This window comes from Podarcis raffonei, chromosome 4 (assembly GCF_027172205.1).
Source record: "Podarcis raffonei isolate rPodRaf1 chromosome 4, rPodRaf1.pri, whole genome shotgun sequence".
NCBI lineage: Eukaryota > Metazoa > Chordata > Lepidosauria > Squamata > Lacertidae > Podarcis > Podarcis raffonei.
In genome coordinates, this window is record NC_070605.1 from 56,150,226 (window position 1) to 56,173,565 (window position 23,340).

A 23,340-nucleotide genomic window follows, 5' to 3' on the forward strand; every position below is an offset into this window, starting at 1 on the left:
CTGAAACTCTAGTGACATCTGTCTGCCATAAAGCATTTGCATTAGATCCTCTAGGATTGACTCCATCAAAAGGAAAGTTAACAGGAGTTAAAACGCAGGAAGGACATCCATCAACAATATCCTTAGCTTGTGTCAAAGGAATGGAAAAATTGTTCAATGCAGCTGCTTAGCTTCAATTAGCTGCTTAGATTCCTAGTGAAAAAATGCATGGTTGTCAATTGCATTAGAAAATAATGGACAGAAAGATTTCAGAGCAGAATCAGTATGTTGATTTCCTTCTGCAATTATATCTTTGAATCCTGTATGGGAACAAAATGTGAGCAGCATAGAAAGGCATAGTTCTATGTGTTAAGAGATATTTCAGTGTGAAGAACAAAGAGAGTAGATTAAAATCTAGCATAGGAGAAAGATAGGAATTAGCCAAATGTGACAAAAAGATATCCTACTTCACACAAAAATCACAAAATGCAGTGTAAGTGTGTAGGCTGGTCTCTGTCAGTTTTCTGATTAGCTGCAAAAAAATATGCCAGTTATTTTCAGAATCCTTATACGTTAAAACATTCTAGAGGTGTTGAATAGGAACCTGTTTTTGGACAGAAACCAAATTTCAGGGGTACCTGTTGAATTAAATCTAGGCATGGACCTTTAGGAGGGTTAAAATAAACTATTTCAAGGTAATCAGTAAATGTACACAAATAGGAAAAGGAAGAAGTCATTAAGGACTCGTGCTCCTGTTTAAGAAAAAAAAGCAAATAACAAGCAGCAATATCAAATCCAGTGTTAGGCAAATGTAGCCACTTTAAAATCACTATTCTGTCAGCAGCGTCTGGGGAAAAAGTAGTCCTGTAGGTGAAAACATTGTATTAAGGAAAGTCACGTATATGAAGTGACTCCAAAACTCTGCAACTGCTGTAAAGTAAATTCATTAGGAATTTTAAGTTCAGGGAGGAAAGGAGAAAAAACAGTCTGCAACAGGTGATGAAGAATGAGTCTCACTGTCTGAGGTGGAAATCAGACCTGTATGCTATGTCTTAATTTTATAAACCACCACAGGGCACTGGAACTGAAAAGTAGGAAGTTCTGCTGTCAGTAGATTCAAACCAGCACTGCCCTTAGCGGCATGGCGCAGATATGTCACAGGAGACTGTGTGTTAGAAGCAACTGTGTTAGAAGAGATAGCTGGCTCTGCTAATTTAGCATCAGTAAAATCCTGACAATCAGCTGGCACAACAGTCTTTGTTCTCCCTTTTAAACCCAGGCTGGAAGGCCACCTGTCCTGGCATTGCCTGTCTTTAGCAGGATGCACTGAAGGAGACAAAGCTGCTAGGCGGACAGATTTGTGAGTCTTGGTGTCAATATTCTGGCAAGGCTTAATCATTTGAGCAATCTCTGTTTCTGGCTTCTGGTACATCGCTTTAAGAGCAGTCTTGCAATCAGCATTTTCATTTTCATAAGTCAATTGTTTCATTGAAACTTCAGAGGCTTCAAGGTTTGGAATTAAAGTACTGGCTGCTCTTAGCCCATCAAGAGTGCTATACAAGCCATTTTCTGTCACACTTCGCTTCAATTGTTTAAAAACTGCGAAGGGCAATGATTCATGGGCTCTCTGTTCCTGTGCATTCTGAACAACAGGACAGACTGACAATAATGGTAATGTGTCAGCTGTTTTTTCTTCACTGCTTCCTTCTGCCATATTTGGAATAACCAATTTTTGCACTGTGGTCTGAGCCCCTTGTGGACACTGGTCCACCGAAGGTGGCATGGAATTTACATTCGACCCAGGCAAATCTTTGGCAAAGGAAGGTGCCAATGGAAGGTGCCAACCTTTGGGATGACCTCAGAGTCCTCAGAGAGAGGCTGGAAATCTAGAGGCTGAGATGGAGGAAACAATATTACGGTATTTTTAAAATCAGCTAGGGTTGCAACAATATGGGAACATTCATAGAGACAGCTGGTGGTTGGAGCAAAGGGTTAGAGAGCTTTCCAACCGCGTCGCTACACAAATGCCAGGTGTGCAAGACTTGTAGAGATGCCTCAGGATGTCTATGGAGTGCATCTCCCAGCTCATTCCATTTCTCAATGTCATAAGTACCCCCCTCTGGAAACCAGGGGCACAGTCTAGCAATCTCGAACAATTTTTCTACTAGGGGTGCTAAATGCTTATCATGCCCTGCCTGAGCTAGCAAAAATAATAAATGCTTTTCCTGCACTTGTGAAAGCTTGCTTCCCATGATATCACCTGAAGGGTAATAGACGCGCGTCTTTGGGGCTCGTTCCGAGCGAATGAGATCCTAAGTCCGGGAATCGTTTTGCAGGAGATGATCCACCGCGACCGAGGGATAGCAGGTTGCTAGCTCCGAGGGGAGTCCAATCCTGGAGGTTTCCTTTTGCTGAGCTTTCCTTTTGCTGTGCCTCAAACGCTGAGGGTTTTTTTTACAAGCCTCAAACGGTTTCCTTTTTTTAGTTGGCCTCACACGGTTCCTTTAGGTGGCCTCACATGAGGCAGCACTATGTTGCACAAATGTAGAATCTTGATGTATCTTTTATAATTCCTCATGGTAATCCCATCTGACCCCTACACATAATCCCTGGACATTTAATGCCTGGGAGGAGAGCCCACAGTCTAGTTTAGGCCTGCTAGTAAATGTTTATTTTTCCACCCATCTTTGTGGATTTTCCATCTGTTATCACCTGGCTTTGCAGAGAATTACCCTGTTTTCCAGGGACAGGGATTTACAGAAGCCATCCTGGTTTCTGATTTGATCCCGGAATGTCCCGCTTTTCCTTAGGACACCCCTATTTTCACTGGAGAAATGGTAGCCAGAGCACCTGCTCTGATTAGCTCCTCAGCAGTAGAGGCCCTGCCCATCGATCTCCACAGCTGTCCAAATGCACTTAAAGACCATGTGGGAAAAGGTTCCACTGCCCGCTTGTCACACACAAATTTCGGTTCCACATTCAGCCAGGGGAAGTTCAGGTTCTCCCCTCACCAGGCTCGCTGTGAGCCTTGTCTGTATGCACACCTGTGTGAATATGGTCAGTCAACCTAGAAAAGAGATGCAATTGTAAACTAATTCCTATTCTGGTCAGTGTTGTGCATTCCAATTATAGACGGGGGAAGAAGCACTAAATGAGCTTATCCAGCATACATCTAAGACACATTTAAAGCACACAAACACAAATCCTGGGAACTGTAGATTGTTAAAGGTACCAGGAATGGCAGCAGTGGGCAGGGTAAACTACAGTTCCCAGATTCTTTGTGGGGATGTTTTAAATGTGTGATATGTGTGCATAGCCTTATGTCTTTTATGTCTGAGAACACGCTAGCTCAGGAAGGGGGGTGTCAAAGGTAGACTGGGACCTACTGGTCAATCACTAGGTGATTTGCAGTTGGTGTGACCCACAATTGTTCAAGACTAGTAAAAATAAACATGTCCCATACGAAAACTAGGCTGTTGAAACAATGGATGCTTCGGGGAAAGTGGGAGTGGAATTTTGTATGAAAGGGTTTAATAATAAACTCAGTGGTGGCTTTGAAATCAATTCTTGGACACAGCTCGCTCTCATAGGTAGACACTTTCCCTTACTTCTGTGAGTGTGCCTGCCAATCTGAACTGCTATTTCCCACCTAGCTCTTGTTGGTGGAGCCAGGCATTCTTGAAATAAGCAATATAGGTACCACAAACTGAAGTCTGTCTGGCCTTGCCAGAAGCCTGGGACATTTTCACACCCCGGAGGCTATTTTTGCAAAGTTCTCTTTTACTCTGCTAGTGGCTGTTGCTTTTCCTGTGGAAAGGCATAAGGATTTGGTCTCTCAAATAATTAAAATTTCCGTGTTCTCTAGCAACAGCTGAGTGTGCCTGGAATTGCTTGTCTTTGTGTTTTTTTTTTCCTTGAGTACAAAGAGAGAGCATTTGCAGACAGTTCATAACTTGGCTTTTGCTGACGATCAGACTGCGGTGGCCGTCCTGCCTGCTACCTGGAGGGAGAGAAAGAAAGAAAGAAAGAAAGAAAGAAAGAAAGAAAGAAAGAAAGAAAGAGAAATCTACTGCTTGGATTCCCTTTACTGCACAAATGCTGTTTGCCACTCCCAGTCCAGTAAACACATGGAGATTGTCATTGATCAAATAGGAACGGGAAGGAGACACAAACCGTTCCCTAGGAAGATCTAACAACTCACTGGAGCTTTCAGGCAACATGGCTAGAGAAACGGAGAGATGTATTGCAGAAGGAGGTAAGGAAACTAAAAAAACCCCTTGTCTTTCTTTCTTTTTGGTGCATGGTTTTCAGCTAAATCGTTTCACTCCTGAGAGCTCTCCAAACAGATTTCCATAATCAGGAAAGCAGAATCAGACTACCATGCAGACTTCTTTCTGCCGGCTAGAGAAGATGAATGACATAATTTGGCTCTTTCAAATGAAATATTCCATATTGTCTGAGACTAGGGTTCAGCTCCGTGCCTTGGAGGACAGAGCACCTGTGCCTCGAGCAGTGGTGTGGAAGAGAGAATTTGGGCCAGTGGTGCAGTTTGTTGAACAGTATTGTAGAGAGAAGAAAAGGGGCACCTGCAGGCAATTCTGTTTTCCTATACAAAGCACAAGAGTCTTGCCTTCCCATCAGGATCTAAATCTGCAGACCTCTTAAACAACCCTTTTCATACACATCTACATTCACCCTGATCCAAGTGAGCCCCAATTTGAAAATGTGTTTATTTTCCTTAATAATATCTATAACGTACATCTTCGACATGTGCTCACATACATGCCAAGTAGCAAATCTAATCATGAGTGAAACATGCTGTTTAGTGAGCCAGAATTCCTTCGTATGACCAATCTAGGGGAGTGCTTGGCATGGTTAAAAAAAAAGGCTCTCCATAGCAAAGCAGACTTTGTCCACGTGTGGACGCTTCCAATTTATTTCCAGATATGTAGAGATTAGTTCCACAGGGATATACAAAGTGGCTTGCTTATGCTGAAATCAAACATATCTTCCAAGTTCTTATAGACAGAGGGAAGAACCTTATGGAAAATCCCTGCAGTTTTATGTTCTAAAAGATTGTCAGGAAAGGCAATGCAAGTTCTCTCTCTCCAGACCAAACCAGACAATACGAGATTCTATGAATTACTATAATTTAAACAGTTATACAAGACATCTCACCATAGCAGGGAAGACAGTGCCGAGGTGACCTGTGAACCTGTTCAGTCTTCCTATCAAACAACATGTTAGCTCCATATCTGTGCCCTTAAGTACAGGGTTTGGGTTTTATTGCACAAATTGCCAGCGTGGAGCTCCTGATCGCAATTGGGACCCTGGCATTTGAGGTAGGGGCCTTTAACTCATTGCATCTGGCTATGGTTAAGACTCAGAATGGGCTTCTCATCATGTCAGCAATTTGAATAAGAATAAAAGTTCCAATTGAAGCACATAGGATATTTTTTTCTTATATAAATAGCTGGTGCAGCCCCCACCCCTATCTGAACTGGGACCACAGGAAAGGCAAAGTTTAAAGCTGTCTGTCCTCCATGTTAGGTCCCAGTCTGGACCACCTCTCCCCCACTACACTGTCCATTTGTGTAAAAACGAAACCTGCACTTCAGAGTTCTGATATGGAGCTAACATATTGTCTAACATATAGTTAAGTATCATAAGGAAACCAGAGGAGCTGGCTGGATCAGGCCAGTGGACCATCAAGTCCAGCATCCTGCTTTTATAGTGCCTGTGAACCAGATTTATCTGTCAGGATTTCAGCCTACACATGAGTAGGACCCTGGTAGAGACACATGCCCGACTGGCATGTTCTCTTCCTCCTGGTCAATCGTTCAGGAGCTTCAAAAGCTTTCTTCAGCCCGAACATCACAGCGACTGATGCCAACCGACACCAGCACACTTAGGGATCTGCAGTGTAGTTGCGTAACAGACCTCAGCAACTCAGCATTTTGGCTAATCTACTTTATTGACATATAAACACACACGGAGCACTGCAACATGGCTCCCTCTCTCTCTAGCATCAGACAGCAAAGAGAAAAAGAACAAAGGACAATAGTCCCACTTCATGGAGCACAGTAACACAAACATCCTGTCTTCCTCACTTCCCACTCTGTGGAGTCAAAACATATACTGTCATGTGAAAGACAAAAATCCCATGACTGCAATCATGAAGCAGGAATTCTAACAGTATCCACCATCGTGGTTCTCTCACACGCAAGGTCACAAGTGTTAAACAGGAAGAGCGAAGTTTCTCAAAGTAGCAAATACACCCTTGCTTCCTTCCAGGTTACCAGAATATGCTACAAGCTGTGAAGTGTGGACTTCAAGGAAACAGTTCTGAGTATGCTCGGAGCACATATCTGATTCAGATAGGTCTACCAGGCCAGGAGGTCTACCCTGAGGCATAGCTACTAATGTTGTACTATGGCTATATGCTAGCTACTGTATCGTGGTTGTCTTCATGATAACAGGAGGGAGTAGGGATCCTGTGAAACTGTCGAGCTATCACTTGTAAAAAATTTTTACTTGAGTCCTCTGCCTAGAGATGGATGAGAGGGATATCCATAGCATAGGATTTGGAATGTCTAACAGTACAGAGAGCTTATCAGCCAGGGAATGAAAGATTGACAGAAATGTCTCCAGGGGTCTCTCTAAAATGAAATAAGTTACAATTGTGTAGACAACAGAAAAAGTGTGGTTTTGAGATTGGGGGTGGGGGAATTAAATTTTTACTAGGGCTTTGCAGAAACCTGTATTGCCATAGACCAAACTGCTGGTAAACTTGGTAAAAGAAGCCAGTCTTTTACAGTAGTTGCAGCTGTGAAAGGAAGAGTGCCAAATCGGGGTCTGAACTAAATTTGTGGCTGGTGCACATTTGTACTGGATACAGGTTAAGAAGGATGAAGGTAAAGAATTTTTGTTTGTTTGTTTGTTTAGTGACTGCTGCCAAGTCCTAGAAGCAGATATTCTGCCTGTTCATGTCTGGTTGGTAAAGATTTGGGATATAGCTAACAATGAAATTATCTGACATTATCAAATTTAGAGATTGTTCAGTTAGTTGTTTTAACTGAACAGAATAAGTACCGGTAGATGCTTCGTATAACCACTATTCTGCATTGGCTCTTAAAAATGGTTCTCCAGAAAATTCAGTTGCTAAGGTTATAAAAGTAATTTTGCGTTGTTGTATTTCTAGATTTCTCCTCCCCCTTTGAAAACCACTAGGACGACCCTGCCATCAAGTCTCTCATTTCAGACCCAGAACCCGCAAGACTCCTGCAGGCTTAGTGGTAGCTTTTCTACATGATCCCCTGGGTAAGTCAGTCAGTTACATTTACCCCTCCTCTCCCTCTCTGCCATGTGGAGGGTTTCTTATGTTTATAGGGAATCCTGTCTTCTTTCTGCATGCTACCAGTGAGAGCAAGAAAAGTAAAGTTTATATTTGCATACACTCTAATTGTTCCTCTTTGCCAGGCAAGGTATCTTAGTATTTTCTGTGCCATGGATCTAATAAAAGAGTTATAATTTTGATCCTCTGTGCATCTTAGAATCATAGAGATGGAAGGGGTCCCAAGGGTCATCTAGTCCAACACCCTGCAATGAAGGAATCCTTCCCACAGCCATCCCTGGGTGGGCTCAAACCACCAATCTTCTGGTTAACTCCTAGACACACTGAACCATTGCGACACATGAGCGTCCAAGTGCACCAGCTTTCCTCCTATTTTAAACTGACCCTCAATTTTCTTAGGATGTCAGAAATACACAATGTACAATCCTTGTGTAAAAATGAATGGTGTTCAGTGTAGTCTAAAGATCTATGCTGATTGTTTCCTTCCTTCCCTTAATTGCTTATATCTCATAATTTTGTTCACTAATATTATATCCATTATTTTATTTTTCCACATCTTCCCTATCAATACCTCTGCTGTTAGCAGTATGTGAGAGACCACACAAGACAGCCCTTCCTAACCACGCAGTTTGCATAGCCCCAAACCATTGTTACTGATTTAAATGTAACTCAGAACTCCTAATCTCCTTAATACCTTGCTAAATACCCAGAAATGCCTAACCAGACAACAATCCCTCCGTATATATGTTCAAAGGTGCACTTTGCACCCTTACCTCTCCAACACCAATGTGCCTGTAAGCATAGGAAACATTCCACAGGGCTGGAAACACATGCACACCTCATGCACAAACACGGCCCATTGCAAACAGTAAACTTAAGAAGCTGCGCAATTTTTTCCCCATGAAAGGAAGCGATATTACAAACACATCTACAAAGGCAAAAGGTAGGTTGTGAAAGAACTAAGCAACTGCTTCCTGCTGACTTCTCACTCCAAGCCCAGCCCGTCAGAGTGGCTTTTTTTAAAAAAAAATGATATTTATTAAGATTTTCCACCATAATACAAAAAAAAATCAAAAAAGAGAAAAAACAAAAAAAGTTTAAAAACACATAAAGTTCACAATCCTTATTTTCTATAACATATTTCCCTGACTTCCCCACACCTCTCCCTCTTGTATTCCAGTTCAGATTGTTGGTTCAACAAGTTCTTGTCCCTATTTTTAAACCTTTTTATATTTAGTTCTTTTTTAAAAAAGCCAATTTTGCCTTATAGACTTCATATTTATACATTATTGTTTATTCTTTAAACCTTTTTCTAAAGTCGGCCTAAATTCCCTTCCACGATTTCCCCAATTTTCATACAAATATCCAAACAAAATAAAAACAGAACAGGTTAGATTATACACCCTTTGGATTCCCAGACTCCACCCCCCCCCTTCCCGGTTTCAATCCCCAACAAACGTCCATCAGTCCATCTACTATCAGCCTGGAGATCTCACGTCCGAGGCTCTTAATTCTCTCTCAGTTCCTCTCTGCCGGTTTTTTTTGTAGTCCTTGGTATTAAACACCAAATCTCGGAGAAGCTCTAGCCCAATAAGGTCCATGTTTCTTCCAGCCAGACCTCCATATTTAAAAGTGGAGCCTGAATCTTGTTTCTTAATCCTTTCAAGTCCAAATGTCCCCAAAGCTCCACCTTCCACCTTAATCAAATTTGTAATCCTTAGGTCTTCAGATCTCCACATAAGGAGATCCCTCCATTTTTCAGTTTCCGATTCAAACCAGATTTTCATCATCAAGTTCTTATTTTCCTTTGTAGCCATCATGTCAGGGCTCTGGCCTTCCTTTATCTTTGGCAACATTGCAGCTCCTCCTTCCTTTTCCTCAGGAACAACATATACCTCTTTCCCCTCACTCTCAAATCTCTCAAGTTTCTCTTCTTGGCCAGCTGCATAAGCTTCCTGAGTCAAATCCTTATCAAATTCAATGAATTTGTTTACTGTTAAGTCCAGAGTTGCCACATTTGTAGCCAAAACATCAACCTGGCCTTGTAACTTTCCCAAGAGAACAAAGACTCTGTCCAACTTAGCTTGAATTTCCCCTCCTTCAGCCATTCTTGTAATGTCCCAAAACCCCCTCTAGAGGGATTTTGGTTACTTAGTATTCCTTCCAGTTCAAATCCAAAAATCAAATTAGTTTGTATCAGTTCTTCCTTATTTTCGACAAAGTATAATCAAATTGTCACAGATATAGCCAGCAGAAGCAGTAGAAACAAAGTTCCCTTTTTCCGTCTTGACAGCTAGTTTGACAGCTGTCAAATTCTTCAGTACCTTTCCAACAGGCTCTCTCGCGGATCACTCCCGGGTCTGAGGGGGGGTGGTACCTCAGCTCCCAAAATTAGCTCTTATCCTCCAGTACCATTACTTGTAGTGCCAAATCGTGAAATTAGTGTCTTTTACCCAATAAAGAGAAAGAATTCTCACGACCTTAGTTAGCAGGTCCTTGTTTTAGGTTGTTTACAGGACGGGGAGACGGACTTCCTGTTTACGCCTTCCCCGATCGTGCCTAATTCAAAGAAGATTTTCTTTGCAAATCCAAATTCCATACTACTCACGGGTTGTTGTTTTGAGGTCCAATTCACAAGAAGAAGTCAGCGCTCTCCGGCCATGGCAGCGCGGCTTCATTCTGCAGGAGAAGCAGTCGACTCTCAGCACCGCGCCACTCACCCCGTCCCCCGTTCCGTAGCCTTTAAAAAGGCTCCTTCGCGGCTCGGGGGGGCGCTAATGGTGCCCGCCGAGTCACCAAGTTCACAGGCTTCACCGCCTGTGATTTCTAAGGGTCCCCGCATCGCTGCCGCGGTAAGACCCAACTCCTACGGAGCCGATTCCCTCCGGAGCTCGGAGGGAATCCGCCATTAGCCGATGGAGCTAACCCGGAAGTCTCCCGTCAGAGTGGCTTTTGGGTACTTTTGCACGTAACATATAGTTGGACTCTCAAAAGGCTAATTTAAAATTCAAGGCAATTTTATATATTGTAAGAAGTTTACGGCTGCATTTCTTTCCTGAGAGTAAGCCCACAGAACACAATGGGCCTTGCTTCTGAGAAAACATGTATAGGACTGCACTGTGAAGTACTGTCGCTTTCCACTCAGTTGCAAAGGCTGTGGTTTCCTCTAAAGTATTTCCTGTCTTTTCTAAGGCAAGCAGGTTGGGGGTTGTACAGGCGAAGACTTCAGGTCATATTCTGCCATTAAGCCTGTTGCTGTGAGAGAAATGAAGCTGATTCTCACCCTAGAGACAGGAAATGGCGGAGATGACGGGAAAGGGTAGAGGTGAGACCCTGCTCAGTTTTAGGGTTGGCTTAGTACGGTTGTGCCAGGGGTGCTGTGGTGGAGCAAAAGCACATTACGTCTGGGGTTGAAAGGGTTAATCTCAATACTATCTGCACCTAAGCTAACTTCTGCAGTTGTGGTTAAGCAGCTAGCAAAAAACCGCAATTGCAAGCTGGGAGCTACTTCCTCTTTCTGCCGGCTAGTAGACAGCGAGCAGCGGCTTTGCAGAAAGGCCAGCTTCCTCTTTCTGCTGGCTAGCAGGGAAGCCCATTTCCTGTTTTTTTTTCTCTCAGCTAAGTAGAAACTGCAGTACTCTCTGCACATGCTCTCTGATGCAGTAACGCAAGAGAAGAACACACGAACAAGGGAAGGAGGGGCGTTTAGATAGCCATATACCATATAAGGAAATAAGCTTAACCTTGCCAGCTGATTGGAGAATTTGAAGAGGTGGGAAGAGATGGGCAGACTCTCAGGTATAAAGATGCTTGTTTATTTGTATCTATGGGCCAGTCTTTTGGGAACGATCCCACTGGCCACCTCTGTGCACAGATTTCAATAAAACTTTTTTTCTCCAAAGAAGAATCTTTCCTGGTGCTTTTTGCTCTCTCTTCGGCCCTGGGGACGCAGGCAAACGATTCCCTGGCAAGGATAAGGCTTCAGCCTTCATTTTGGTGCGTTGGCCGGGAATTGCCCCACCCCAGGGGGCCGGGGAGGGCCAGGCCCGACCTCGGTGAACAGCCCCGGACCGGCGTTCGCGGCTCCAAGTGCGCACCCCTGCCTGTTCGTGGGGGGAGCCGGCCACACCGCTCCGGAGTGAGACACCTGGTCGAGGGAGAAAAGAGGACGGCCGAAGGAGGGGTCCGCAGCGGAACAGGTAAGCCCTAAGGGAAAGGGCGTGGTAGGAAGCCTGGACAGCTTCACCTGGCTGTGAGCAGTAGAGTGCCGCCAGAAAAGGGATAAAGGGTCTGGCTGTGAGCAGTAGAGTGCCGCCAGAAAAGGAACAAAGGAACTGGCCGTGGCAATAAGGTGCCGCCCCGCCAGACGGGAAAAGGGAAAAGGGGAAACAGAGGTGGCAGTAGAGTGCCGCCAGTAAGGTTGGGGAAAGGGGAAACAGAGGGAAAATTATTTTGGTGTGTTTTGTGTGTTGCATGTTGGGTGTTTTGTATGTTGCATGTCAGATACTCCAGTGGCTGAATTGTCAAGTGTGGGCCGGGGCTTAGCGTCCCCTTGGCCGAGCGATTGCAGGGCTGTGCATTTCTTAGCAACGCGAGTTCGCCAAGTCACAGTCTGTAGTGGTTGGTGTGTGAAAGGATCTTAAGCCCGGTTAGGAGCGGAGTATCTGAAAAAAAAAAAAGGGGGTCTGGAAAAAAAAAATGGGGTCTGGGGCAAGCTAACGTAGTCCTCTGAAATGCTTTTTAACCAACTGGAAAGCAGCTACGAAGCATGATGATTGGGTTCAAATTGAGAAGAGAGAGGATGTGAGGTTGATTGGCCCACCCAAGGAACTAATTGGCCCTCGGAGGGCAGTTTTAATTTGCAACTAATCAACCCACTATATCAAAATATCTTGAACGTCCACCCAGACCAGATCCCTTATATTTCTACCTGGAAAATCAATGTAGAAAAGAATCCACCGTGGCTGAAAGCCTGCCGAGGCGACGCCCCACAAAAATACAATTTGTGCAGTCCAACCGGCAGGGAAGTCAGAAAAGCCTCCGGTGATATCAGAGCCGGAAGGAGAGGAAGGAGAAGAGGGGGAAGTCATTAAACCGCCGCCACCCTATGCTCCACCAACTGCCCCTCTAGCGAATCCCCGAGGCCCAGGGCCCCAGGACCAGGGAGGAGCCGGCCCTCAGCCTGAACCCTCCAAGGTTGATGAATTAGAGAGCAAAGAGGAAGAGGATGATGAGGAGTTTATGAAGGGACTAATTGAGTTAGCAAAGAAAGGAAAAAGGTGGACACAGTATCAGACAATTGAGATTGCAACAGTATGTACAACCCTATGCGAAAGAAGTGGATGTTAGTTCCCATTTGTTGGCAGCAGCAGGATGTTTCCCAACACAAGGGAAGTAATGGCAGAAGGAATGGATAGAAGCAGCAACCAGGGCGTCCCTCCATAAGTCCCATAAGGCACAGAAAAAGGGTGGGACTGCAATGATGCCTCTACGCAGAGTGTATGACCCACCAGGCCCCCCCCCAGGACAGGGTGGGGAAGCACCACCATGCACTTATACAGTCCAACATGTGCCTTTTTCAAGTGCTGATGTGTGCAATTGGAGAAATTAGAACCCTACCTTTGAGGAGAACCCAGATGATATTGCCAACGCCCCATTATAAAGGCTGCCTTTGTAGCTCAGGCAGCGTCCGATATTCGCCAAAAGAAAAAATCCAGAAGCCTGAGGGGTGCATCGGCCATGGGCTGGAATAGATGTTGGAAATAGCTCAAACCACTTACAATTAGAGAGATGAGGAGGCCCAGAGAAAAAAGGAGAAGTATCAAACAAGGAAGTTGATGGCATTACAGGCTACCACACCCACCCCTCAGGAAAGAGGAAGTGCCCGGGGAGGAGGGCGAAGCCGTCTGGGGAGGAATCAGTGCGCCATCTGCCGACAGGAAGGGCACTGGAAGAGAGAATGCCCTATTCTATTATTAGGAAGAGATTTGTTGGTAAAGTTGCAAGCCCAAATTACTTTTAAGCCATTGGGAGAAGCCACATTGTCCACTATGTCACTTGGGGAACTGGTTGTGGAGGCACCCCTGAGGGAGTACTGGCGCCTCATGATGGTAAAAGAAGAGGAGGGACCCATCCCCGCCAGTATTCTGGAACAAGTGAACCCCGCAGTATGGGCTGAAGGCAACCCCCCAGGAATGGCAAAGAATATCCCACCAATAATTGTGAAGCCCAAGCCATTTGTCAATCCTGTTGCAGTAAATAAGTATCCCATCCCACGAAGGGCGACTGAAGGAGTGTGGGTGCATCTAGAGCGACTGCTCCAACATAGGATCTTGAGGCAATGCCAATCACAGTGAAACACCCCTTTGTTACCAGTGAAGAAAGGAAGCAGGCTATTATCCTGATACCAGAGCCAAAGAACTGCAGAGAACTCCGTGGCTTTCTGGGGTCTGCAGGATTTTGTAGGATATGGATATTTAATTACAGCATCATTGCCAAGCCTCTACATGAGTCAACCAGAGGAACTGAGAGAGACCCCTTTGTTTGAAGCACAGAACAACAGCAAGCCTTCGTGGATTTGAAGAGGGCACTGCAGCAAGCCCCAGCGCTTGGCACCCCAAATCCTGAGAAACCCTTTACTCTATTCGTGGATGAGGACCAAGGGACAGCGAAAGGGGTTTTGTGCCAAAAATTGGGAAGCTGGCAACAGCCAGTGGCATACCTATCTGAGCGCCTGACGCCTACAGAACAAGGCTTACCGCCGTGCATGAGAGCAGTTGTGGCAGTAGCCACCCTACTGAACAAAGCAGACAAATTCACCTTTGGCCAAGACACCATTTGTGTGACCCTGCATGCAGTCCCAGCTTTGCTTGACATGAAGGGTACCTATTTTCTCTCCCAGGCTAAAATGAGAAAATGTCAAATGTTATTGCTGCACCCGCGTTTGAAGTTTCAGGTCACCACCGCCCTCAACCCAGCTACCCTGTTGACAGTAGGAGAAGGTGAGGAGCAGATGCACGATTGCATTGAAGTAATGGATGAAGAATATTTTAGCAGGCCTGACCTCAAAGAGGAGGCAAACCCCCATTGGCCTTCATGGTTTGTGGATGGAAGCAGCTTTGTTAAGGCTGGACAGCGGAAGGCAGGCTATGCAGTGGTAGCCTTGGAAGACCAAGTGATCGAAGTGCAGCCACTCCCGCCTGGAACGTCGGCCCGGCTGGCATAAATAACAGCGCTCACCAGAGCCTTGTGCTTGGCAAAGGGACAAAGGATAAACATTTATACTGATTCCAAGTATGCATTTCTGACTTTACATGCCCATGGAGCCTTCTGGAAGGAAAGAGGTTTGCTTGCCTCCAGAGGTAACCAGGTGCCTGTTACGGGAGATCATTCCCCGCTATGGACTACCTAGGTCAATAGGATCTGACAATGAACCAGCCTTTGTCCACTCAGTTTTGCAATAACCCCCCATGCTAGTCAAAATGTGCAGTTTGATAATTATGTGCAGTCATTCTCCCGAGATTTTCTCTTTTTCTAACAGGTGGACCCAGGCCCACTGCTGTTAAAGTTGCTGACCTCACCCCTTGGGTCCACCACACTTAAGTGAAGAAGGCTATTTTAGATTGGACAGTTACACCAAATCCTGATGATCCTCTGAAGCTAACCATCTCCAGAAGAGCGCCAGACGGCTGGACAAGTGGATGGGAGGGACGCCCGCGGGCAGCGTCCCCAACGTAGAGACTTTTTTCCCCAGCAAAATTTAAGGCACCGCCAGGACTTTTGATATTGGGGCCAGAACTCTTTGATATGGTCACTCCGTGTGTCAGGCCTCTGCAAGGGTGGATATATATTCCTGTGGGTATATGTTAATATATGTAGAGGGAGAAGCCCCTTTCGGATACAGTGTGTTGGGAAGAAATCATGAGAGTATTAAGCATCCACAAGGACAGGTGGGAAAATTGGTTAAGACAATAGGCTCCTCCTCAGAGAGGTGGGACACAACCTCCCAAGAAGCAAGGCAGCTGATAGAGCACGAGTATCAGTGGGCCCTTCAGCAATAAAGTAGATATGTCCTAGATAATAATGTCAGCATTTCAGCCACCATTGATCACATGGAAACAATGATAGCCAGGAACCCGCTGAAAACTACAGGAGGTGATCTATGGGGTTGGTTATATTTTTGGCTGCCTCATGGCAGTTGGCTCAGGCATATTGTGGTATTATTAGCAGGGCCGCTGTTAATCCTTCTGCTTCTTTGCCTCTGTATACCCTGCTTGGTGCAATGCTTACAAGGTGTGATGCAAAAAAATAAAAATATCATGGCCCTTATTGTTCTCCCCCAGGATTATAAACCCAAGAGACCAGGACGAACCTAGGAGATAGGTTGTCCAAAAGAAGAGGAGGGAATTGAAAGGGTTAATCTCAATACTATCTGCACCTAAGCTAACTTCTGCAGTTGTGGTTAAGCAGCTAGCAAAAAACCGCAATTGCAAGCTGGGAGCTACTTCCTCTTTCTGCCGGCTAGTAGACAGCGAGCAGCGGCTTTGCAGAAAGGCCAGCTTCCTCTTTCTGCTGGCTAGCAGGGAAGCCCATTTCCTGTTTTTTTTTCTCTCAGCTAAGTAGAAACTGCAGTACTCTCTGCACATGCTCTCTGATGCAGTAACGCAAGAGAAGAACACACGAACAAGGGAAGGAGGGGCGTTTAGATAGCCATATACCATATAAGGAAATAAGCTTAACCTTGCCAGCTGATTGGAGAATTTGAAGAGGTGGGAAGAGATGGGCAGACTCTCAGGTATAAAGATGCTTGTTTATTTGTATCTATGGGCCAGTCTTTTGGGAACGATCCCACTGGCCACCTCTGTGCACAGATTTCAATAAAACTTTTTTTCTCCAAAGAAGAATCTTTCCTGGTGCTTTTTGCTCTCTCTTCGGCCCTGGGGACGCAGGCAAACGATTCCCTGGCAAGGATAAGGCTTCAGCCTTCAGGGTTGCACACAGCTCTGTGGAGCAGGAGGCTGCATCGGGCTCCTTTGAGAGGAAGAGCTGGATAGAAATTTAATTAATAAATAAAGAAGCTTTATTTAGGCCATGTGGGCTATTTTTTTTAAACTGGAAGGCAAACCAGCCATTGGCAAAATATGACAAAATGGAGTGTAGTAGTTCTAATAACAACCACTATCGCAGCATGGAGAGCTCCTTAACAATCCTGAGTCTTTAAGTACATATGCTTGCTAATGTTTTTTTGAAAAAGGGAAATGCAGAAAGTGGTGGTGGTGAGGCCTGTATAGTTGATTGCAAAAGCAGGCCTGGGCAGGGGGCAGCTGGGTACATTTGCCCTGGGCCTCGGGCAACAAATATATGAAAATAATAAGAGCAATATTCTTTGCATGAAAAATAAGACCTGGGGGAGGGAAAGCACAAACTTCCTTACTGTTTCCCTTACTGTTACCTGGGGAGGGGAGGCAATTCTACTGCCCAGTTGCAGCTATGCTAAAAATTATGCATTTCTATGTTGTTTCCTATGGGTAGCAATCTTTCTCTCACAAGGGAAGTCCCAAAAAATAAATAAAAATAAAATAGAAATGAACCAGCAAGCCCCTTCTGGAGACAACAAATGCATCACTTTTATTATTTGTAATCTGTATGACTTGTACACTTCCCCCCTCCCAATGCCAAACACAGCTGCGGCAAAGCCTTGAAAAGTGCTACCAGGAGTTTCTCACAGAAGGACCAGGCACTTATATCTCACAGATCAGCTTCTGATATTTTTTAAAAAATACATGCATACATACATACATACATACATACATACATACATAAATACACATTTGATCTTGCTAATGGTAGAAATGGGCTCTGGTTGGGTGGGGAGGACTGAATCCAGGGAAGCCCAGACTGCTTGGCAATATGGCCGCCCTGCTGATGGGACATGTAAGGAGTATTTTCCAGTTGGGAAGGGGAGATGTTCAGCCCCTGCCAAAATGAGTTTTGCCTAAAGAAGATTGTGACAAGCCCCAGACTTTTCTCAGAAACAGGTTTATTTTACAATTTAGAGGAACAGGATAAATGTGTAAATATTTAGTGCTGTCAGTTACTTCATCCCGCATAACTGACTTTCTGAGGGAATTTGGAAACATTGCTCTTTGCCCAGGCATAGGAATGTTGAGCAGTCCTGATCCTGGCAACCCTGAAATTATCGGCTGGTAGAATGTTTTCTTTTAAACTGTTGTTAGAAGTATTTTTTTAAAATGCTTTTAGAATATAATTAGTGATATTATTGTTAATGTGTTTGCCACCCTGGAAATAATAATAGTAGTATTAGTAATAGTAATTATTATTAATGATAATAATAGTGATAATGAAGGAAGCTGACATTGGAAACTAGAATTATTAGAAGAAGAAATAAATGACAAATAATAATAATAATAATAAAGTAGCCTAGCCTTTGGTGGGCAGGGAATGTTAAGACTAAGAAGAATGTAAAGGGAATGTGCGCCCATTTTCAAGTTTGCTTGTTGGAAATGTTTATCAACACATTTAAGGAGATACGTGTTCATTTTGCTTATGGGAATAGAATTGCATTTGGAGTTCACCAACACTTTTCTTGTTCTAGATTTTATCAGTTGCTGTCTTGGAGCCAAAACTTTCTTTCTCCTCATGAAATTGAAGCATCCATTAAAGGTAAGGTAAATCTGCAAACACACGCAGGGGAAGATTATCTGGACTCCAGTTTTTAGTTTTTGTGAATTGCTTAGAGGCTCTGTTTACAACCAGGCAGTATATGAATAAAATAAACTAGTACTTCGTTCAGTAGATGACTAAGGGAATATTTAGAACCAGATAGTGACAGCTGTGTTTAAAGAAAAAAGAAAAAAACAGTGCCATCAATATAAAAACATAAGACGAGCTTGCTGGATCAAGCTAATTTCACTCTCCCCATAGCATTCAGAAGCATTGCTGGGTTTTATTGCCCCCAAATGTTTGAGGCAATAAAGCCACAAGTTGCTTATTTTCAGGTGAGAAGCTATTTGCATGAAATATTCCCTATGTAAATTTATCATATGAAACAGGAAGCAGTAGCTTTTCATCCACCCCCCCCCAAAGTGGGGCTTCTCTGACACTTTCAACTTCCTACGCAAAAATAAGGGGAATTCGCATTGGGATGCAAAGAGCCTTTAACACCAGGAGAACAGGGGGGCAGATTTCCTTTTTCCTGAAGAGGTGGAGATTCATGGATCTTCTGCTCGCTCCACTAGATTTGACCAATCAGATTTGAACAAGTGTTCATGAGACTAAGATAACAGCCCTTCCCTTTCAGTTTCTTCCTGCCTAGCTCTGACAGGGGGCACTTCAAAGGAGCTGTCATATTTTATATTAGCAGCTGGGCGAGGGGATTGCACCCACAAGACTATTCAGTTTGCCTATTTCTATCCCTCTTCAGGGGGACGTAGGGTGGAAAGAGAAATGATTTTAAAAAAGAGAACAGTTTTTGAGAAAGTTTAAATGGACTGTGGACACCGTGGCTACAATTTTCTTGTCCGGACCGGAGAAGACATCCCTGCATTATCAATGGCTCTGAAAGGCACTTGAGCCGACACAGGCAGGGGATGTGCGTGGAATTCAGAGCCCAGAGAGAAAAGAGCACCCATGGATAGTGTGATTCTCTCCTCAGAGCTCAGGAAGCAAGGTGCACCTGTGGTGGTGTAAGCCCAGGGAGTTGGCTGAGCCCAACATGATAGGTTTTAAAAAATGAAATGGGTTGGGATATCAGTTTATAAAGCTAGGAAGCTGGAGCTGCCTGGAGTTCCTCAGCTTCACTACGCATTCTGTCTCATTTATACATCACTAGCATTGCTTTAAGGGGGAAAAATAAAACACAGAAATAAAGCAAAGCAGGCTGTTTGCTTACAGCTTCTACATATTCACAAGGATGACCACAAATTGTACACTATATGATTGGAGCTACCTTTGTGGTATCCTTGTGCAAGAAAGAGGGAGAAGAGAGTGAATGTGCAGGAGGAAGGGGCGCAGCTTAGGTGGGAAACCACAAAGTATATTTTATCCTGTAATCTGTTACTCTCAACCCTGCCATCTACTGATTGGAAACATGCAAGTCTGCATATACACAGCACAATGTTCTGTCTTCAAGACTATTCCCAAAGAAAAATCTCAAGTTCAGGTTTTTACTAAAATTCTTACAGGTTGGTTCCAGCTGCTAGTCACATTTAAGGCCAGCTCTTTGACATACACAATGCCTATTTACCGTGCCTGTAGGAATGTAATCTCCCCACTACATTAATCGCTAGAAATATCCACATAGCATTTCCTTTTCTTTCTTTCAGATGGCTTCCAAGAGACTTGCAAGGATGCTTGTTTTCACTATGGCTTTGGTTTGTTTTCTCTGTTTATATGCCAAACTGGGCACTTTCGAAATCTGTATATTCTGTGAGACGAAGCATGAGTTCTTTCCCTTTAAGAGAGATGGACGTTTTTTAAGGAGGCCTCATATGAATTGCAGACAGAATCCACCATTCCTGGTCATTCTTGTGACATCATCTCACAAACAATCCAAAGCCCGGATGGCTATCCGTGAGACATGGGGCAGAGAAAGAAAAATAGACAACAAACGTATTGTGACCTATTTTCTCCTGGGAAGTACTCTCACTGATGTTGACCAGCGTGCTATTGATGATGAGAACAAAAAACACAGAGACATTATCCAGAAGGATTTTCTAGATTCCTACTACAATTTAACATTAAAGACTATTATGGGCCTTGAATGGATTCACAAATTCTGCCCACAAACCAGCTTTGTGATGAAAACAGACTCAGATATGTTTGTGAATACCTACTATCTCATTGAACTTCTTCTAAAGAAAAATAAGAAGGTTAGCTTCTTCACTGGCTTTTTAAAAGAGAATGAGCATCCAATACGAAAACTGATAAGTAAGTGGTATGTGAGTGAAGAAGAATATTCAGGAAACTTGTACCCTCCATTTTGTTCAGGGACTGGTTATGTTTTGTCTGCAGATGTTGCTAGTAGTGTGTATAAAATTGCCAAAGAAGTTCCTTATTTTAAACTAGAGGATGTTTTTGTAGGCATGTGCCTCGCTAAACTCGACATCAAACTGGAAGAACTTCATTCAGAACAAACATTCTTCCCAGAGGGGCTTGTATTTTCTGCTTGTCGTTTTAGGAAAATTGTGACAAGCCACTTTGTCAGACCTCATGAGAATCTTATCTACTGGGATGCACTGGAGAGGTCCTTGGATGAAAATTGTCATCCAGGGACCTATCCAGGTGGCTGATAGGTTTCAACAGAGGCACAAAACTGCATAGAACATAAATCCTGAAATTTTTGCTTAGATACTGACATCAAACCTATTTTAGATAAGAAGATGCTGACATTGCTTTTTAAAACCCAAGCCTATGCTTGTTTGCTTACGAGTAAGTGTCATTGTGTTCCATAATGCTTACTCCCAGGTAAACAGCTTGAAAAACCCACTGCAGTAGTGTGCCAAAGAGGATAGGGCTCCTGAACTGATGCATAGTTTTGAAGAACAAGGAATTTCAGCAGGTGTACCTTTCTGAAGAAGCTTCATGAGCCTTACGTGCTGAAGTTCCATCTTCTCCACAATTATTAATGGTGCAGGAGCCCTGCCCTCCTTTGTATCTGGCCACTCTAGTTCCATAGTAGGCTGTGCAGCAGGAGATTTGCTCTGGTAGTGGGCACACTTCATAGCAATATAATGAGTCACTATACTCATCTTCAAGGTTGTTGACTAGCTCTTTAAACAGGCACTGTTCAGCCCCTGAGTTTTAATAAAGTTAATGAGTGAAACAACTTTGTTTCACAAGGTTTGTGCACACATTCTCCTGGTGGCTCATACTGCTAATTGTGATCATTTCACTTGTGGTAGTATTGAGACACTTCATTCCTTTCTTTCTGATCAAAGAGTAGGATCCAAAGGGGTGTGTGTTGTAAGTCATGATGTCAGAGAATTTTGACGGAAGCAGAATTTACTGATATTTGCTTATTTGTTCCACTTCTGCAACATAAATGAATCCACAGAATATATGTAGTATTTGCTATTGTTTTCAGCCCACAAATGATACATAATGAGTTTTCTCCCATTTGCCTTGCATTTTCTTTGTATTTCTATGGTGTGGCATAACTTCATAACACTGCAATTATGCAATTAGTTACAAAAATGTGACTTATCTTATTATTATTTATTAAATTTGTATACTGCCCTTCATCTGAAGATCACAGGGTGGTTTGCAACATAAAAACACAAAATGAGAACACAAAATACATAACCAAACAGCAATAACAAACCAATAACCCCCTCTCACAAACACATTTAAAAGGTCATAGATTGTTTAAGCAGCCAAAGACCTAGTTATAGAGAAATATTTTCACCTGGCACCTAAGGATATGTAATGAAGGTGCCAGATAGGCCTCCTTGGGGAGAACATTCCACAAGTGGGGAGCCACTGCAGAAAAGGCCTGTTCTTGTGTTGCCACATTCCAGACCTCTTGTGTATTATTTTATGTATTATTTTATTAATTTAGATAATTAAATAATTCTGTAAATTTTGAGACAACAGACAAGAAGACTCATAATATATTTTTTGGCAGAAGATGAACTGTAGTGAAACAAAAACAGCACTGCATGCAACCAAATCGGAGTGGAATGGAGAACGGTGCCTTCTGACATACCTAGTAAAAAAACAAAGGAGTTTCAAAGACTCCTCTCTGAAAGCAGCTCCCCCTGAGATGCTATAAGCCACTCAGGGGACTTGTGAAAGTGGCATCTGATGCAGTTCAATAAACTGCACTCTGTGTGTGTGTGTGTGTGTGTGTGTGTGTGTGTGTGGAATTCCAACGCAAAGCAGGTGTTGTACATAGAAAATTGCTGTTGGTAGGGAAGGTACGTTAGGTAGGCTGTCATTACGAGAGCAAAAAGAAAATAAAGGGAGGGAAAGTATGAAAAGCCCAAATTAATCTACCATGTTATACAAGCTTTCTGTTTCATGTACTTATCCAAAGGCAACTGCCTTCTGCCACTTCAGTTTATTCACTAAGTCTGAGTGCAACTCTTCTGAATTAAGCACTTTAAAGTCCCACTGATTTTAACGGGAGTGCACCTGTTGAAATCAAAGTATTGACTAATGCCTACTATTTATCACTAATATCACCTGCTACCCTCTCAACCAACAGCCATACCCTCTTTGCCTCCTCCTCCATCTATCATTCACTCCATCTCTAGAGTCCATTTTCAGTCTGTTTCTGATGGCCAATCGCCCACAAGCCTGCACACATGCATGCATGCAAAGAGCAATCACTGTGTGCTGCTAGAACAGGCATGGCCAAACTTGGCCCTCCAGCTGTTTTGGGACTACAACTCCCATCATCCCTAGCTAACAGGACCTGTGGTCAGGGATGATGGGAATCGTAGTCCCAAAACAGCTGGAGGGCCAAGTTTGGCCATGCCTGTGCTGGAACAACCCTTCACAGCACCAGTGTGTTCGACCTAATGATGGAGACAGATCTGGGTAATAGCTGAATTTTACATATTTTCTTAAAGGTGTGATCAACCATTGTAGGTTTCTTCCCAGTAGTCCTGTAACCTAAGCCCTATTTGAGCATTCACCTACGATCCTCTAAGTCAGGAGCACTTGCTTACTCTTTGCCCACCATCACATCTGAGAAATCCAGCTCATGGGACCAGCGTTCTCTCATAGGGCAGGCTGCAGACATCCTTCCAAATGCACAAATGCCATTGGGGAGAGGCTGCCATGGGGTTTGACAGTATAAGTGGAGCAAGCAAGTGAAGTCCTGCTCTCCTGGTTCACACAATGGTAATCATGAAGTCATTTGAATGGCTTCTGCTTCCTCCCACATGGAATCATAATGCTGTGACTAACATAACCTCTGTTCCCTTATTATTTGTGAGATGGCTAAATATAACCCACCAATCATTTACTGAGAAGCTTGATAG

The 23,340-nt window shown here is 43.7% G+C and overlaps 1 protein-coding gene across 6 annotated transcripts; it reads left to right on the forward strand.

Moving 5' to 3' along the window:
• The first annotated feature begins 4,032 nt into the window (after nucleotides 1–4,032).
• B3GALT5 (beta-1,3-galactosyltransferase 5) lies at nucleotides 4,033–21,594 on the forward strand. Of its 6 annotated transcripts, XM_053386754.1 has the most exons (4): nucleotides 4,033–4,234; nucleotides 7,181–7,299; nucleotides 17,949–18,016; nucleotides 19,678–21,594. In XM_053386754.1, the coding sequence occupies exons 3-4, from the start codon at nucleotides 17,993–17,995 to the stop codon at nucleotides 20,641–20,643; spliced, it is 990 nt and encodes a 329-aa protein (XP_053242729.1). In that variant the 5' UTR covers nucleotides 4,033–4,234; nucleotides 7,181–7,299; nucleotides 17,949–17,992; the 3' UTR covers nucleotides 20,644–21,594. The 6 variants fall into 6 exon arrangements, with proteins under 6 accessions (XP_053242729.1, XP_053242728.1, XP_053242730.1 ...); XM_053386753.1 differs by lacking the exons at nucleotides 4,033–4,234; nucleotides 7,181–7,299 and adding an exon at nucleotides 10,547–10,658; XM_053386755.1 differs by lacking the exons at nucleotides 4,033–4,234; nucleotides 7,181–7,299 and adding an exon at nucleotides 16,327–16,553.
• The last annotated feature ends 1,746 nt before the right edge of the window (nucleotides 21,595–23,340 follow it).

What these genes read in the sequence shown, in the direction of transcription:
- B3GALT5 (XM_053386751.1), top strand. Translation starts at nt 17,176, where the DNA reads ATGGTAGAAATGGGCTCTGGTTGGGTGGGGAGGACTGAATCCAGGGAA. An exon ending in CCGCCCTGCTGATGGGACAT is followed by an intron (nt 17,267 to 17,948) that starts GTAAGGAGTATT and finishes TTCTTGTTCTAG; the next exon opens with ATTTTATCAGTTGCTGTCTT. An exon ending in AATTGAAGCATCCATTAAAG is followed by an intron (nt 18,017 to 19,677) that starts GTAAGGTAAATC and finishes TCTTTCTTTCAG; the next exon opens with ATGGCTTCCAAGAGACTTGC.